The sequence below is a fragment of the Marmota flaviventris genome, chromosome 1, assembly GCF_047511675.1.
Source record: "Marmota flaviventris isolate mMarFla1 chromosome 1, mMarFla1.hap1, whole genome shotgun sequence".
NCBI lineage: Eukaryota > Metazoa > Chordata > Mammalia > Rodentia > Sciuridae > Marmota > Marmota flaviventris.
The window spans coordinates 83,611,421-83,630,519 of record NC_092498.1 but is presented as its reverse complement, the minus strand read 5'-3'; the positions used below and the strand labels follow the sequence as shown (position 1 = coordinate 83,630,519).

Sequence of the window (19,099 nt, the reverse complement as noted above, 5' to 3'; positions counted from 1 at the left end):
TCATTTTTAGTTCTTCAGTATAAGTAGTTTCCCTGGAGCAACTTCACTGTACTCCTTCAGGAGGTAATTACTATTCATTCATCTTTTCATTATGAGAAACCATTAACCATCTCTGCTATGGACTGATACCAGGAACAAGATCTGGCAGTTCCCAACAAATTAATGATTTTTTAAAAGTACCTTCTGATTCAATCCTTGTGGAATACTAAGATAGATTTTTATCATCATGATAGAATGGCCAGAGAAGTGACTGTCTTCTCCACTTATTATCTCCCCTCACTCATTAACAGCTATGAGAGAGAGAAGAATATAGGCTCTATCGAGGGAAAACATTATACAGTTATGCATGAGTCATATCTCCTTGATAGGAGCAGATTCTACAGGTATTTAAAATAATTATCCTCTTCAGATCTTCCAAGGATAGTGACAACCAACATGTATTAGAGATATTGCATAACTGGAGACTCAAGAGACTGAGTCTCAGTGTGCTGGGTGCTGAGTAAGGAACAAGTCAGCATCTGCATCTTTATTGACTTTTATTTATTTATTTTTTATTCTATTGATTTTTTCCCCAGTTGGATCCTAAAGGATTTCAGATTTCTTTTTTTTTTCTTATTTATATATGACAGCGGAATGCATTACAATTCTTATTACACATATAGAGCACAATTTTTCATATCTCTGGTTGTATACACAGTATATTCACACCAATTCATGTCTTCATACCAGTACTTTGGATAATAATGATCATCACATTCCACCATCATTAATAACCCCATGCCCCTTCCCTTCCCCTCCAACCCCTTTGCCCTATCTAGAGTTCATCTATTCCTCCCATGCTCCCCCTCCTTTTTCCACTATGAATCAACCTCCTTATATCAAAGAAAACATTCAGCATTTGGTTTTTTGTGATTGGCTAACAGGATTTCAGATTTCTAAAGGCCAGGTTGATTAGGTACCTAAATTAGCTGCTAAAGTTCTTATTTGTAAAACCATCTCTGATTATTAATATGACCACATACATGCCTATTTTCTCTGTTTTAGTGTGAGGAACTACAATTTATTGAGTAGTCACAACATGCTAGATATTTTGTCAAGTATTTTATGCATTGTACAATTTAATTCTGTTATGCAAGGTTGATCTTATTATTTGTCTTTTTAGAATATAAAATTAATGGAGAAAGATATTGTGTCTTGTCCTCAATCATGCCATGGTAAAGTACCTGCTTTCTCTCCTATCCCATACTCTTTGGTTGGAGCTGAATTTTGCACTATTCTGTGGTTTCCTTAACTATTTGTGGTGTAAACTTATGTGCATCTTGTGTTCTCCTTGATGGCAGCCTTCCTAAGATTGTAATCTGAAAATATTTGTGTAACTTTTGCATATATTAGAGGCATAAGGGATGACAAACATTTTGTGTACACATAGGACCTAGCAATGAGCAGAGAATCAGCATCTATGAGATCCATTTGAAAAAAGGCAAGAACTAAGGTGATGCAAACTAGCTAGAAATGCTAAATAAAGTATATAATTTAAAAATGCAAAGTAGAGCTCACAAAAAATGAGTTATTTAAATACTACAACTTCGAAGACAACTAAAATCCAAAAATCAAAACAACCATGCTCATGCTTTATCCTGTGAGGTAAACCAGGGATAAATTCAAGGAACTTAAGAGTGTAGGCTTTAATACCTACATGAGGGTAGTATTCTGAGCTTTCAGCCCAAGTGAAGTTGGGAGGTATAACTGAAATTTCAGCATAAACACAGGATTTTTAAATATCTGTTTATTGCAAATATAATAAATAAAGAAAGGATGGGTTAGAAAAAAACTATGCTCATTGGTTTTGCTTGCTGTGCCTAAGGCTCTGGATGGGGTGAGAAGGGTCTCCATGGGGAATTAAAAACTGTAAGTTGTAGATGATATCAAGTTTGAGATATTTTTGCTGCTCCCATAATCCAGGAGCTACTAAGCCAAGGAATTAATATAAAATGGTTGGGATTTCCTTGGGCCACTTGAAAGAAAAAATTACACTACTGACCAGATTTAATAGTCTCCATGGGAAGAAATGAGAGAAAGCAAGAAGATCCAACATACTGAGGTAGTGGAAACTCAAGGACCTGCTGAAGAAAAAGAAACTGGAAGAGATATCTGAGTCAATTATTCAGAATACAGTGTAGATGAATAAATTGATGAGAAATAGGAAAGATGTTAAAAGGTTTGTAAAATACAACAAGGTTTAATAGAATTACAAGAACAGAAGAATAGAGAAAGTAAGATAGGGTAACATTTAAACAAATAATAACTGTGAATAGATAAAACACACCGATTCTTTGATTAAAAATGATACTTTCTTATGAGAATAAATAAAAAGAAGTTCCATGTCTGAACACATTATCAGGAAACTTCAGAGCCACATGACAAAGACAAATTCTTAAAAGCAACCACAGACAAAAGGATAGAAAATGAACCATAGCAGAAAGACGACAGAGATAGAAAACCCATCTGAATGACTACAGATTTCTTAAGATCAACAGTAGAGGTTGAGAGTCAATGAAATACAACCTTCAGGGTGTTGACAGATAAATGTCTGCAGATGTAGAACATTGTATCCATCTAAAGTGTTATTTGAGAATTAAAGTAAAATAAAGACATTTTTAGAAAAACATTGAAGTAGATTACCAGTTTAGACCCCTATCTAGAAGAACTTCTATAAGATATACTTTAGAAAGAAAGAATTTGAATCCAGAAAGAATACATTGTAAAAAGGATAATGAACTTAAAATTGGTGAACATGCATAAATGTAAATAGGCATTTTTTTAAAAAAAACAGAATACTAATGTCTAGATTGGAAAGACAAACAAAATATCTGGAGATGATTATTAGTTAACCACATCCCAATATCTTTAGTTTGTTTAGGAGCAAGTTAGAAAATATACATTCCAAACTACCAGAGGAAAGAAAAAGAATCAGGAAATTTGACTTATTCAATATAAAACAAGAAAAAGAAAAAGCAACTTTAAAAAAGCATAGAAAACAGAGAAGATATGATGGTAAAAACTATCATATACACAAATATAAGTAATTATGTGGACATAGTCTAAATTTGCTAATTAAAATAACATTTTATTTACATTTCTAAAATAGCTATATTTTGTTACAAGAGATAGTTAGAGCTCAATGTCTCATAAAGGTTAAAGATAAATGGATGAAATAAACAAATATGAATTTTTTTAAAAGCCAGCATAGCTGTATTATTATTAAACATGCTAGACTTTTAGGCAATGTGCTTTTCTTTTTTAAAATTTATGTATGTATTCTAATTTGTTATATATGACAGCAGAATGTGTTTCAATTCATAGTACACATATAGAGCACAATTTTTCCTGTCTCTGGTTATACACAAAGTAGAGTCACACCATTCATTTCTTCATAGATGTACTTGGGGTAATGATGTCCACCTCATATCATCCTCTTTCCTACCTCCCTGCCCCCTTCTTTTCCCTCCCTCCCCTTTGCCCTATCTGAAGTTCCTCCATTACTCCCATCCTCCCCACCCCCATCCCAATTATGGATCAGCATCCTCATATCAGAGACAACATTCAGCATTTGGTTTTTGGGGATTGACTAACTTCATTTAACGTAATATTTCCAGCTCCATCCAGTTACCTGCAAATGCCATGATTTTATTCTCTTTTAATGCTGAGTAATATTCCATTGTGTATATATACCATAGTTTTTTTTAATCTATTTATCTACTGAAGGGCATCAAAGTTAGTTCAACAATTTAGCTATTGTGAATTGTGCTGCTATAAACATTGATGTGGCTGCATCACTGTAGTAGGCTGATTTCAAGTTCTTTTGGTATAAACCAAGGAGTGGGATAGCTGGGTCAAATGGTGATTCCATTCCCAGTTTTCTGAGGAATCACCATACTGCTTTCCATAGTGGTTGCACAAATTTGCAGTCCCACCAGCAGTGTATGAGTGATAGGCAACATGCATTTTTGAGGATAAGGGAAGCCAGTGCATGATGATAAAAGATCCCAGGTCTTTCAGACACCAAAATCTGTAACTTAGCAATTCTCTGTGCTTCCTGTCTCTTACTATCACAGGGCATAACATAATGCAATGATTTAGAATCACTGTAGGTAAAAACGTATGCCACAAAAAACTGGGTATGCAGGCAAACTGGCCTGGGTTAGGCTGATGGCAACACCCAACAGCTTGTCTCACTTCGCGTCTTTCTGCCTCCACTTCCTCATTTGTAAAATGAAGCCAACAGTACCCCTCTCTCATGGTTTGAGTGAAGATGAAAAGAATTGAAGTAAATAAAGGATCAGTTTATGATAGTCACTCAGCACAATGTTAGCTCACTCTCACCCCAATTCTTATCACAAAGAGAAACATGCAAAACTTAGTTGTAATTTCAGAAGGCAAATAGCTATTTAGGATTTCAAGTTGAAATCATTTTTCTTATAAAGAGTTAATTGTCCATGAAATTAAGTATTTATGCATTCACAGAACCAATGTATTTATAATGTTAGAATACAAAAGTGGCTGGTCTAGAAACTCAAAACATTCTTAATGTCTTCACAGTGGCTGTTTCTCCACATGGGAATATTTTTAAATTACCTTTTACAGTGATCTAAAGGGAAGAATATACTGTAAGGTCAATTAGGAAAATAGCATGCTGTTGAACATTCATATTCAGGAATAAATGTTGAACCTGGTGAAGTGCTTGCTTGTAAGGAGATTCATATTCTGAGCACTTTTTTTCCCCCCTGAAAATATTAACATAAATGGTGGTTTGATTCCTAAGTGGAATTACCAGCTGTCCCAGTTTTCCAGGAACTAAGGGGTTTCCCAGAATTCAGGGTTTTGGGTGCAGTTTGAGGACAGTTTGAGGAAAACTGAAATAGTTGGTCATCCCCTCACTCAGGCCAACACCCAAAAACTGATCTTCTTACATCAGCCACATTTGATGGAGCCCTTCATGAGAACTCTGCTCAACAGTTTCTTCTGTTGCATTGCTGAACATCATGCTCACCTCCACCTCCACCTGTGATGCAGTTCTGGGTTCCATATGAGGGAGAGAAAAGAAGCATCTCCTTTGTAACACTTCATCACTTATACTCCAGTGAAATATGTCCCATTTCCAAACATCATATCTTTTTAAAAAATGATACATTGGGCTGCAGATGTAGCTCACTGGGAGAGCATGTGCCTAGCACATGCAAGGCCCGAGGTTCAATCCCCAGCACTGCCAAAAATAAATAAATAATTTTAGTTTTGAGTACTTACTCTTCTCATATCATTGTCCCCAACGAGCCCATCATTTTCAGACTGGAGGTATGGGCAACAAGAGAGGACCAGACAGCCCTCCAGGGTCCTCACGCTCTCATCCCACTGCACATGTTGTCAGCAGACAACAGATGCCCACTCTGAGATAGATGGCCAATCACCACTTCCCCAGGCAGTGATTTCAGAATCTCAGCTGGAGTTTGTTTAGGCACCTGCACAACCTTGCTTCAAGGAATTAATGTAGTTAATGATGATCATGGCATCTACAAAAGTAAAGAGAAACAACTGAACAGCTGCCATCCCCAAGTCCGGGTCACATGCCACTTCCCACTCCTCATATACTCTACTGCAAATGTTTCCAGCCTCCCTTGTTCTCCCATGGCTCTTACTTTGTGCTTCTATTAGAACATTGTTCATAATCTGTCTTGTAGTAGAGTCACTTAAGCCTGTGTCCATCTCCTTCATAAACAGCTAGATCTTCAAGAGCAGGAAAACTCACATTTAAATTACCCCTAGAATCAAGCAGAATACCTGTCCCAGAGAGACTATTCAATGACTGTTTCCTGAATTGATAGTATTCTTGAGACTCTAGAAGCCCATCAGAGATCAACTGGTTCCTTTTAATCTGGTCAATAATTCAGTCTGTTAGGAAGAATGACTTCATAAAATATGTTCTGCCAACAGTGATTATTCTTGAATTAAATTCTACAAATCAGTTAGTTTAGTAGGTATCTCTGCTTTGAAAAGATTTGGCAGTGAAAAAAAGGCTTTATTAGGATAAATAAAATCCAAATGATCCCAGGCAACCTTTAATTGAAAAATCATTTAAATGATGCTATTCTCTCACAAAGAGCCTTTGTAAGGCTGTTTGTCAAATGTTACATGTGTTCTGGCTTCTTTGAGATCATTTCCAGTCCTCATAGGCAATTCCAGACTGAACTAGCTCTCACTGAGCACCTACTATGTGTCAGGCAACAAGGTCAGTATCATCACACAATCACCCATTCTAATAACTGCAAAGCATTTCAATTCTACAGCGTGAGAAGGAGTTTAACTTGATAGCTATTACTTAGCACTCTTTAAAAATGAGCCCAGATGACACATAGGATTAATTATATGTTATTCAATTTCAATTTTAAAAAGAGGAAAGTTTTCTGTATGATTTCACACTGTGCTAATTGTTCTAATAGGCAAGAGAAAAGGCAATAATTTTAGTTATGACAATATCATAATCCTTCTACACTGAACCATAATAGAAGAATATTCCACTGAAACACCTCACTCATAATACTGTTTTCCTTCATGATAATAGGAAAAAAATTTTGTGTAGTTCGATGGCATTGCAACTGATTCCAATGTTCTGCATGGAGGAAAAAACAACCATTTTCTATTGTATATGTGGTAAAAAAAAAAAAGGTAACCATAAAAGCATAATGTTTATGCAATAGAAAGAAAGAGGAGGGATAATTAGCTGCCATCCCATTCACCTTACTGTCTTCAGTAGTACATGTTGAATCTGCACCTGTGTGCAGTTTGAGGCAGGTGCATCTGCCATCTTCTTTCACCTGCAAAGCACTGAACTATGGTGTGGAGGCTTCAGGCCAGTGCTAAGCTTTCTTTCTCTCTCTGTTCCTCTGTACTGACCCTAGGCTGGGGAAAGAGGCTGCAAGATATTAAGGCAGCTAATATTGCAAAAGGAATAGTGAGTCTCTTCCTGAATGAGGGAGTGGAACCAACCTTACAACATTTATTTTCTGGACATGTCGATTTGTCCACAAGATTGTGGTTAAGATATTCCAGGCTGAACTAATTTTTAAAAAAAAGATAAATAGAAGAAAAACCAATAGAATAGAAGAAAGGCAACAGGGGGAGGGAGGAGAGGGGAAAGGAAATACTGGGGACTGAATGGGAGCAAATTATATTCCATACTTATGTAATTATATCAAAACAAACCCAATATTATGTACAGCTATAATGTACTAATTCAAAAAAAATTTAATATCTAATGCTGAATGATCTAATCCTGATTTGGCTGAATGAAGAATATTGATGGGGCTTGGGCTGGGGCTCAGTGGCGGATCGCTCACCTAGCATGTGTGGGTGCTGGGTTTGATCTTCAGCACCATATAAAAATAAATAAATGAAATAAAGGTATTGTGTCCAACTACAACTAAAAAAAAATTTTAAAAATATTGGTAAAGAGGTCCCAGTATTGGGCACAGTCTGCAGTAAGAGCAGGTGGGATTGGGGTCAGTGGGGAGATGGATGCCTGGAGGAAAGAGTTGTGGGGTGGTGTCGAACTTGATTGGCTCTCAAGTGGGATTTTCCTCTTAGACCAGCAAAATTTAAAGTATGAGAATCAAAAATAATTTAAAAGTAATCAAAATACATCTGCATATCCTCTCTCTCCTCTCTGGAATTCTTCATCTGACATTGCTGCTCATCCTTCAAACCCTAGCTCAAGCCTCGGATGCCCTAGGAAGTCTGTCCTGCCTCCTGCACTCTCCTAGGCTGGGCACCCTTCCCTGCTCCCATAAAACCGGGAGACATTTCCTGTTGGGGAGGAAGGAGTTTTCTCTGCTATGAAATAGGATGTATTAGTTGAATTTGCAGAACCTACAAAATATCCTAGTTTTAGCTTTGGCCCATCCAGGCTTCTGGCCACTTGCTCTATTCTCTTTTCCTGTCCCCTTCTCATGGGAAGGGAGTTGCTCTTTTGACTGAATCATTAGACCACATTGCACTAACAGGCAAGGACACTGTCAAAGGGTCATAAGCCATCACACGTGTCCATATTCTTATTTCATCAGCTGTTAGAAGTGGCAGGCTGGCCTTCTTGTCTATGTGGTTATTGGGTAAATGGATTTGAGAATCTGCTCCAGAGACTTTCTCATTCCTGTCATTATCCACCAGGAGGCTGAATATAGTGTAAAGGAGGGGTACCCCAGAGGAACAGACCTCAGTCAGGCACCCTGGCTCAGTCTACAGGGCAACCCTGTGTTTGGCTTGGTTGGATGCTTTCCCACTTGGCAATTGATTCTCATAGGTAGCATCCCCTTGTCAGGAGACTGTGGAAAGCAGCACACTCAGTGAGAAGATTCTAGGACCTACTAACTTGCAGACCTCTAATACTTCCATCTTTGCACTTCCAACAATGCACTGTCATCTGTCTCCCTTGGTTAGGTAGTAAATTCTATAAAAAACAAAGTCAATCCTTGTATCCTCAGCTCAGTCCAATGTCCAGTATGTTAGGTGCTCAAAAAATGTTTAGCAAACGAATGGATGAGTTTGTCCATTCTTGAACCTAGTTTATCCATCCAACCTCTGGCCACCCCCTGCATCTGGTCCTGCCAGTTGGATCCCTGAAGATTCCCTCCATAAGTTGTGCCAGACCCACCTGTGTTGAGCCCACCTGTCCTCCTCACCCATAATTTCGTTAACATTCACATTCACAATTTCTATTAAGCTTTTTTTCAGCTAGTTCTGATCATTTTGTCTCTTGCACAATTAGTTTAGTCCTTTGTTATTCTCTAATTTAAATGTGTTGGCATTATGTGTTTAACTGGATCACATGGAACCTGGTCTCCACTTACCTATCTTGGAAAACACCGTCAGGAGAGTAAGAAGTTGCGAATAGAGGCATTGTCTAGTCTCACTAGCTGGAATGAGGTGGGATGAGTCATTTATTTTCCTTACTTCTCAGTTTCCTCATCTGTAAAAACTGAGGAGATAACCATCTGCTTGTATCACAGGTGCTATAAGGATCAAAATAAAGACAGTGACATCTGCAAAGAACTAAAGCACAATTCATACCTCATAGAACATAGCTCAGAGGAGAACTTAATAACGCTTGTAGATTTACTTAATAATAATTATGTTGTTCATAAGCATTTCAAAATGAAGGTTGAATCATTCTTAATGTAGCTCTAGTGAAGATTATTATTATTGTTTTAGTTATTTATTTACTTTTGCAGTGACAGGTAGGTGATCCAGCATCTTTAAGCCTATTCCAAGCATGTTCAACAGGTTAAAAATGTTTGAGAAATACTATCACAAAAATCTCTTGGAAAACAGTTTTGCAAATTTTTTTTGTTTGCCATCATTGTATATCCTAAAACTAATTAATTGATTATTAGGGATTAATAATCCAACCCATCAAAAATTTTATATTTAATCACCTCCCTTCTATTACTTACTTGTAACTGAACTTGAATTTTGATCCCAGTGTAGGAATTATTATCTTCATTTCATGAGAACCCAGAAGTTCAGTGAATTTGAAGGTCAGAGAGATCAACAGCTACTGGGGTCAGGACTACAGAGCTCACAGTCACAAAGGTTCAGTTGTCTTTCTACTAAGATGAGGTGAAGAGGCAGTGAGGACAAAGACTGGGTATGAGTGAAATGTGGGCTGTTTAATGCTAAGCTTCCCAGGCATTTAGGCTTGGTGAGGTAAGAGGTTAAATTTTTGCTTAAAATAAAATTCCTGGATTCTTTCGGTGGTTGGTGTATATTACTTTTATTTTCTCTACTCCATGCAAACAAGAATTCTATACATGATGATGAATACTCAGCATGTCTGTGCTGCCAGATGGATCTTCAAATCAACTTTCTTTGCATAATACTAATTTTAGTAAAGAAATTCTCCAAACATAGTAGGTTAATACAGAATGTTGATGTTGTGTGATAATACACTGTAAAGGATTCAACCTTTGAAGATTTAAAAAAAAAACACCTTACGTATCACTATTTAGTTCAAAGAAATAGAGGTGAGGGGAATGTTTTGGGTAATCACAGAACAATTTTATCTTAGTTTTATTAAGGGCTTTATATTTTGTAACATCAATGTCTTCTCTGGTTAAAAAACAGTAAAATTTTTATATACAGAAAATATTGTATATGCTGTAAAACTCCTTAAGTCATGCATGATGTGTAGTCATTGACAACGTCATAGTGTTTTGGTCAATGAAGGACCACACATACGACAGTGGTCCCATAAGATCATACTGTGTAGCCTAGTGATGTCATATCCATTTTAGTTTTTATAGGTACATTCTGTGATATTCACACAATGACAAAGTCACCTCCATTTTTCAAAATGTGTCCCTTCATTAAGCACACGACTGCATATTGTTATTCTTGGGGTTTTGCAAGCAACTTTAACATGTTACAAAAAAATATTTGTGTACATTTTTATGGTGTAGTACAAAGATACCAGTATGAGATGAGACTTATTTTCTATATTTTAAAAGTTACATGTAAGAATTTAATAACATTAATTTTAAACTCTGCCCGTGTAAATGAGTACTTGAAGAAAGAGAGGAAGTTAAATAACCTTCAGCTAAGTTAATTAACATGCCCCAATGTTGTGTGAAAAGGTAATTTTCCTACTCAGTGTGTTTTTGACTCAAATTCTAAGAGTGGTGACCTACATAGATGTATAGACCTCAGCAGTTTGATATGGCAACCACTAGAGACGTGGCTACTCAAATTAATTCAAATTTTAAAAAAATGTAATACTCAACTCCTTATTTGCATTAGCTACATGAAGGGTTCAAACGCTACATGTGGTTAGTAACTGCAGTATTGGAGACATAGAGGACATTTTAGAGAAAGTTTTATGAGATAGCAATCTCGTGATGGCATAGGTTAACAAGATTAGCAAGAATCCCATGTGAATGGTGGAGGGAGTTTTGAATATTTTCTCCAAATTAACATTCCCTTGACAAACATCGCTAAATACTTCTATATGTTACACCCACCTATACACACACACACACACACACACACACACACAAACACACACGCATACACAGAGTCTGGGTCACCATAAATAACAATATCTTTGTATCTTTCATGGCCATTGAATCTTTTACTTGAGGGTGGTTATTATTTAATGAATAATTTCAAGTAATTCTCTCTATTGCAATAACAGATCATCACTGAGGAGAACACACTTCTGACTGCATGGTGCTTTATTTAAATGCACATATATACAATGATGACAAAGGAAAACATGGCAGAATCCAGCACAATGGCTGCATGCTCAGGTAGGACAGGTGGAATCTGGTCTTACAGAATGAAATATGGTTGAAAATAGGAAAAGCTTGGAGAGCAAGTGTTGTTTCCCATCACCACATAGAAGGGTCTTCAAGCCTGTAACACATAAGAAGCAAAGCATGTTAAGAGAAGCTGCTTGACTGCCTGGGATACTTTCAAGAGTGAGACACGCAGCTCTGAACTGAAAGATGATCAGAAACTCTCGAGAAACCTCCCGTTGGCACTCTAAATCAGAGGCCATGTGGAATAGTAGGAGTGAGACAGCTGCATGATGTGCAAAGACCCAGCTGAGAGGCTTTCACTCATGCTAAGGAAGTCACAGGCAAATCTCCGAGGGAGTATTTAAAAGGCTCTGTACATATCAAAGGAGCTGAGGAACTCAGCAATATTTCTGAAGATCAAAACTACAGGAATCACATGAAACTGTAACAAGAAAGTTAGTGTTACTCAACTGAATATGCTTCCGTTGTTCCCCCCCCCACCGCAAGCCTTGTTGTGTAGTAGGATGCTATTTATTAGACTATAAAAAGCCCTTTTCAAGAAAACAGCACTCGCAGGCAACTTCAAGGCTATCAGCTTTTGTTTCTTTCTAATTGCCATGAGTCTGTCAATCAGGGTTCAATTAACTTTTGCATGCACTAACTGTGTTACGTGGGGCCACAAGACAAAACCAGCAACAGAGTTCTAAGTAGGTGTGGATGGTTACTTTTCCTAACTGAAAGAAGACACAGCCTACCCGAAACTTCTTACTGTGGCAAATATCATCTGCACGTCAACAAAACATGAAAAGGCACTTATTGCGTAGTATTAAAACAGCCTTGTGATTTTCCATCTGTTTCTCTTGGATTTGCTGTTTAAGTCGGAGCTGGTACTTCTGGGGACAAGAGCACTGGAGTTTTGTTCCAGTTTGAATCATTGTTTCCCTGAGAGAAACGGAAACTGCCAACTCTATATTTGTGCCCTTCACAATGGCTGGCCATTTCACAAGGGAACTGAGGGAGAGCAGGAGGGGAGGTGGGTGGCCCAAGGGTTACCCGGGATTCTCTCGAGAGAATCTCAATGAAGAGTGACACCTGGGTCACACTCACTGAGCAAGTGTGCTAGTGACCTCTTCTGGGGAAATTGGTTCTTGACGTTGGTTGTAGAGCTGGGGTCTGAGGCAGCTAACCTACCCAGGACAAGAGTGGACCTCTGCCTCCTACTGTGGACAGAGCGGGGTGGGGGGTGGGGGTGGGTAAAGTAGCCAATGGAATATGAAAATGGAAGCAGATTAGGCTTCTTTATAGCAGCACTCCTTCCTCGTCCAGGAAGTGCCATAGGATCTCAGCCCAAGGGCTAACATTTAGATTTTAGGGACGTCTCTTCCCAAGACAGATCTACACTCAAGAAAGTTCCAAGCCTACAAATAAACTGCTAAGAATAATGTCATTCAACAGTCATTCATTGAATGTAATATATTATTATGTTGAACTAAAATGTGCCCAAAGTCACCAGGAGCTACTGATTCATCTACAACTTTATGCGGGAAGGCTGTAGACAAACACACGGGGAACATTTCCTAGGAAACGCAGGCACTCCACCAAGTGTATGAAAACTAGAGATTATTTAGGCAAAAATGGACAACTGGTCATTTAAATTTAGAGTTAGGGGGCTTACTCTATGCAACCCCAATGATAACAATACTATAAAATCTACTCAGAGTAATAATTTCTGAGCCAAAAGTTATCTATGTTTAGAGTTTTCAAAGGAGCACCAAATAGTATGGGCTAGGAAATGTCACTACACAGAAATTTAGAGATTTATCTTGAGTGCATGAAAAGAAATGTCCTCCCTGTCTGATTCTCCATTCCAATTTCTGCCAAATCCCTCCCCTCCTCTAACCCCTGCCGCCCATCTTTACCTGGGCACCTGAGTTCTGTAACAATGTCATCACACAAGAGTCATACCTAGTTCTGGGGACATTTTCTGTGCTTTCTCTCATTAAGAGGTCTGAAATCAGTGTCTCAGGGCTAGACCGTTTTCCATATCTGGAAAAAGAAAAACAAAAGGAAAGTCTTTTTAAAGCAAGCTTAGAATAGCCATAGAAGTCTTTAGTAAAAAAGAAGATTGTCTCCTATTTGGGATATTGAACCTACAAGGTATTTTCACTTGTTCATGTGCTAATAAGTAATCTAGGTGTATGAAACATCTACTATCAAAAATCAAAAATATGATTTAAGTTTCACATATATTTAAAATTTGCTTAAATTCATAATAAATAACTTAGTAGAGTATTTAAATGCAACCCAAAGCTCTAATCAAATTCTTGTCTTTTAAAACTACCACCAGTAGTACATGTATATATAGAGATATTCTTTTATAACTAGGTGACAGGAAATGTAAAAGCACTGAAGCTTGATTCCAAACGTTTCCATAATTAGTTGATTGGCTATAGTTCTGATGATACACAGCAGTTAAATCTTAACAAGGAGACCAAATGATAGTTCCAGAAAAAAAAATAGCAGTATGATGTTCAAACCCCACCTGTGTTTTTGAATCTGTTTTCTTATTCATAAAAAAATTGTAACCCGTGTTTAAATCAGAGTCTTTGTGAAAATTCAACGCGAAAGTGAGTCACAATGCTTTTAGAGTGACAAAGTGATATACATGTGCAAGTTACTGCCGTTGAAATGCATCCATCATTACGGCTACCAACAGATCCTGCGTCTTATGTTTTCCATATTTTTTCAAGGCACCAAAAGCTAAAAACCTTCCTTGATGCTGTGATTTTTAATTTGCCCTATAAGTTTAAAGGAATCCTATTGATCCATGAAAGTGCTCTTTTTATCCTACCTCCTGTAGCTAGATATGTTGGGACAATATCTGAATGCAAATTTACATTTACCTGTGAGAGTAATGCAAGTATCCTGCTTCAGGACACTGCCAATGGGTTTGACAAATCTATACAAATTAAATTTTTTGCAGAGTATTTTCTCCTTTCTTAGAAAAGGTTCTGGACACCAGGAGCCATTTTGTTTACAAATGGAAGTTTAACCTGGCATAGATTAATTAACTAATAGGTACAACAGCTAAACAAAGCTGACAGAGAATATGCTTTAACTGCTTACCAAACATAACTAAACCCAATTTTTTTTTCTTTTGGAAAGATGTGGGCTCCTTTGCAGAGGCTCAAAGGAAGAAAAACAAACAAACAACAACAACAAAAACAAAGCCCTCACTGTCCTCGACCTCCTACTCTCTCTCCCAGCATTGTTAAGACTTCCTTGAGTTGTGATATCAGGCTGCAGGCTGCTGCTTATATTTAGTTATTCTGTCCATCAGTTGATTTTCACTAATTTTAAAACTCTTGGGCAACCTTAATTCACTTACTTTCATCATGCCCCAGTGAGTGAAAGAACTAGCAACCATTTTCTCTAATTTAAAAGAAAAGAATCTAAATCTCTAATAGTGGGATTTGCACAGTTATAAACTAGGTTCCAGGACAGCAATATTCACTACTCTTCCTTCTCTAATTAATTCTGGATTATCCTTCTTCTCTACAATGCCTTAACTTGCAAAGATTGAGTCTCCAGGGCAAAATTCTCAAATGTGGCTGCACATTAGAATCACCTGGAGAGCTTAAAGAAAAGAGAGTTAGAAAAAAGAAAAAAAAAAAAACACTATAAAGCCTAGGTCCCACCTCCCAGAGGGTCTCATTTAATTGGTCTCGGGTGGAGGCCAACTTATATATATTGCTAAAGCTCCCTGGTGATTTTAATGTGCAACCAGGATGAGAAACAGTAATACAGGGCTGAGTTTTTCAACCTTGGCACTGCTGACATTTGAGGTTTTGTAGGGGGCTGTCTTGGACATTCTAGGATGTATAGCAGTATCCCTTTCTTCTACATACAAAATGGTAGTAGCACCCACCCTAGCTGAGCAATTAAAAATGTCACCACATATTGCCAAATGTCCTGGAGAGAATATCACCACCTGAGAGCTGCTGATCTAGGGAACCACATAAGCAAAATGTGATAGACCCACACTCTGGAGTAAACAAAGCAACTTTCAGAGGCAGTGAACTAGGTTACACAGAGCAACAGGGCTATACATCAAAAACACGAACCGAGTAGAAAAAAGAAGAGAACAGTTTCATATGACCATATATGCTGACTTCAAACATAATCACAAATGACACTATAATTAAAAAAAAATACTTGTGCATGTGAGTGGGCATCAATGGCGGGAAGTCAATAGGTGCACAATGGAGGAGATGCAGGTGCACAAGGAGCCTCTGATGGCTTCCAAGAAGGAATTTACAGGAAGTTGAGGCTGGAAACTGTGGCACCAGCTTATTCTCAGCTAACCTGAATCTCTTCCTATGGAACTCAAGTTCCTCTCCCATTTTTTCCTCATCAAAGATGTTGGAGATGATACTGTTAATGGTGAAGACAGCATTCAAAGAAACTCAATAGAGGGCTTCAGTTCCATAATCCGTAAAAGAAACCTTCATGAAATGTTCTTAATTTCATGAACTGTAAAATGGAAAACATATTAACTTCAAAGCTTTGAGGAAAGGACTGGATAAGACACCTAGGAAAATATTTTAAAAAGCTAAAATTTTATATAATGGCAAAGCTTTGTAGCAATCATCTTAGCAAAAATGAGTTCTGCTATATTTGTTGCTATGACTTAATGACATTGTTTTCCTAGAAAAAATAACAGTTAATATCTTTATTGTTTGTCTAAATTCTTTTTTTCCTGGGCTGTACAAAAAGCAGGAATTTGCAGCAATTAACTTTCTGAGAAGTCCATTAGGATTCAAAACATTGTTTTTTTTATTTTAAGGGATCATGAGCCAATATTATTTAATTGATCCTCTGTAAATTTGAACTTTTTCATAAGTCTTTTCACAATGCCACATGCCGTTTTGATGACACAAAAAAGGAAGGAAACTATTTTTTAAGTATAAATTCTCCCCCTACCCCCACACACCCTGCTTTGATTTTTTCCAACTATTCCCTGACCTGTAAAAGTAAAAACATGATTAAAAAAAATAAACAGAACAAAACAATACTTTAAAACACATAATTGAAACATGTTAAATAACATTAATGCTTCTAAAGGGCTCATCCTTTATAGCTCCTTAAAATGACATGTTAAATGATTTAGAACTGAGATGCACCAGTTTTGAAAACAAAATTTAAACACCGCATTGTGTGTAAAATAGATTGGATTTGATTTTTCACTTAATAGTCAATGTTAAGAGCGAAAGTGTGACATTTCATTTTAATTTTCTGGGCATCCAAGAAAAAAAAGTTTATAATTTTTCAGATTCCAAGTATTCTCTGGATTTATCGTAGAGTTACTAGATCAATATAAGTTTTTTTCTTAATAAAGAAAGTAAGACTTTCTTTTCAGAACTCACCTGCTATAAAATGGGCCAAATCTTCATTTTTAAATTAACTGTTTTCATGCTAAATTGTTAATAATGGGATCACGATTTCAAGCATAGAGGTGAGACTGCCAAAAATGCTGTAGGTAAGAAACACACAGCTCTCTTTGTCTCTTCCTAAATGCTGTCACTGGGTTTGCCCTAGGTATGTTGGAAAGTGTAGCCTCCTCTTGGTGACCAGGCTGTTTCCTCCTTGGTTTTCTTTGGTGGTGGTAGTTTCCCTAGACACCTGGTTCACTCTCCTTCCTACCCATTTTCTTAGAGGCACTCCTGCTCCTTTCACTGGGCACTTTTCCCATGGAGAAGGCTAGACAGGCTCCAAGGGGCTTAAAAACAAAAAAGACCCTGGGTAAGTGGGAGGAGATGCCAAACACCAGCTTGGGGAACCTGAGTGAGTAGTTACACAGGGACTGAACCCTGTTTCTGCAGTTTGTGCCCTGAACATTTTACCTAGAGCTGAATATGTGCCTGATATGGTCATTCCTTGGATGTAGCAAAGAAAAAGAAACGGTCCCTTTCGCCTAAGATCCCCAGGATTTGCAGTGTGAGGGCTTGGTGCTTCCTGAGTCATTCTCACGGATCCCACCCACCTCTGCCTAGTGATGAGGTTGATGTAGTGTCGCAGCGCCGAGTAGTATCTGGCCATGTCCTCCGCTGGAGCGTCCTCTCCCGGGTTGTCCGGCTTGGAGGGGTAAGCCTCGGCCAGCGCACCCAAGCACACGAGCAGGGACAGGGCGAGGGTCAGTCCGGACAGCCCCAGTCGCTTGCTACCTAGCATCTGCGGACATAAAAGTTTCAATGGATTGGAGTTGGGGAACTTGGGGATTCAGAGGACGCACTCCTGAGCCCTTTTCGCTGCTGTCACCCTCGACGCCCCCAATCCTCTCAAGTCCCAGTTCTACATACAGAAGGAAGCTGATCTTCGATGGCTAAGATGTTCTGTCCGGGCCCCGCCCCTCTGCTCCGCGGGAAAACTCAGAGCAACTTTCATATAAGTCCTAAGGACTGAGTAGCGCAGCTAGAGGCGCAAAGTGGAGGCTTGGTCAGGAAAACAGTTTGAAAACAGAATCGGAAGTTTTTCCCTCTGAGTTAAAGGGTGATCACTTTTTTCCCATTCTCCCTCAATACTTCTCGGAGGAGAAAACTTTCTTCTCTGTTACTTTGGTTTGTCTGGGATGGACAGCTATGATTGAGATTCCCTCCGGGTGACAACTGAGTTGGGAAGAGGGAAAGAGAATTACTAGCCAGGCTAGCCTGTCTCGGAACAGATTTCAAGGATCTTGAGGTGACTGGGCGCCGGTGGGGTATTCCTCACTCGAGGGCGCTGCCTGGGAAACCTCTCTCCGCCCACCGAAATCTGGCTGCGGGGAGATGGTCAGATGCCTTGGGATAGGGGTCCCACCTTTTCCCTCCCTATCTATCAAAACATAACCCCGAGGGTACGCCCAAATCGGAGGGACCTGGAGAAGGGCAGAAGGACAACCAGAGGGGACCAGAAAGGACAAATGAAATTTAGCCGCCAAGAAGGGATGGCGGGCATCTGGGCGTGAAAATGGCAAAGTCCGGGGCGCAAAATCTAGAGATCCGAGTGCGACCTCCCAGGACTCCAAGGCTCCGCAGAGGGTGAGATGATGCCCGGGGCAAGTTCACCCGCGCCCCCTTAGCTCCCGCCCTTACCCAAACCGGTCCTGATACTCACGGTGGCTGGCGAGCGGGCGTGGCTGGGCGGCAAGTGCTCTGCTGTGGGGGAGCTCCTCTTCCAGGTGTAAGGGCGGGCGGATGGGGTGCTGAGAGCGGGTCGCAACTGGGCTTTTATGGAGCTCCCTTGGCGCGGCAGGAGGGGCCTCGGGTAGTCACGCTTGGGTGACTCCCGCCCGCCCCTTCCCGCCCCCGAGCGGCTGGGGGAGGGGGTTGGAGCTGCAGCCGCACGAGTGTCTGCTTCAGAAGCCACCTACACCCCAACTCTCTCGCGCCAGGCCTTGCGGGACTGGACAATGAACGTGAAGCAGCGCACTCCAAGTGCGCTCTCTGGGCACTGTCAAACCTCAAGTGCCTGCGCCCTCCGGGCGGCGTCGAGACCCGGCTTTCCCTCACTTGGGGTTAGTTCTGCAGAAGTAGGCACAGTCCAAAGCTCTGTCGCCAGCCGCTAAAATGACCAACCCGTCGGACGAGGGGGTACTGCTACCCGAATCTTGTACTTCTTCGTGGAGCATTTCCGCGACACGCGCGGCACTTGTGTGGGTACAACCGCGCGCCTTCGGAGAGAGGCAACTGGGTGCACAGGTTTTTCCCACAGTTAAGGCA

General features: G+C 39.4%; 1 protein-coding gene across 1 annotated transcript; it reads right to left on the bottom strand.

The window, feature by feature from the left end:
- Positions 1–11,432: 11,432 nt before the first annotated feature.
- Npy (neuropeptide Y) lies at positions 11,433–17,573 on the bottom strand. The gene is made up of 3 exons (XM_027932774.2): positions 17,386–17,573; positions 13,308–13,388; positions 11,433–11,457 (listed from the first exon to the last, which is right to left on the bottom strand). The coding sequence occupies exons 1-3, from the start codon at positions 17,571–17,573 to the stop codon at positions 11,433–11,435; spliced, it is 294 nt and encodes a 97-aa protein (XP_027788575.1).
- Positions 17,574–19,099: the final 1,526 nt, after the last annotated feature.

What these genes read in the sequence shown, in the direction of transcription:
- Npy (XM_027932774.2), bottom strand. Translation starts at nt 17,573, where the DNA reads ATGCTAGGTAGCAAGCGACTGGGGCTGTCCGGACTGACCCTCGCCCTG. An exon ending in AACCTCATCACTAGGCAGAG is followed by an intron (nt 13,389 to 17,385) that starts GTGGGTGGGATC and finishes TTCTTTTTCCAG; the next exon opens with ATATGGAAAACGGTCTAGCC. An exon ending in GAAAATGTCCCCAGAACTAG is followed by an intron (nt 11,458 to 13,307) that starts GTATGACTCTTG and finishes TATGTGTTACAG; the next exon opens with GCTTGAAGACCCTTCTATGT.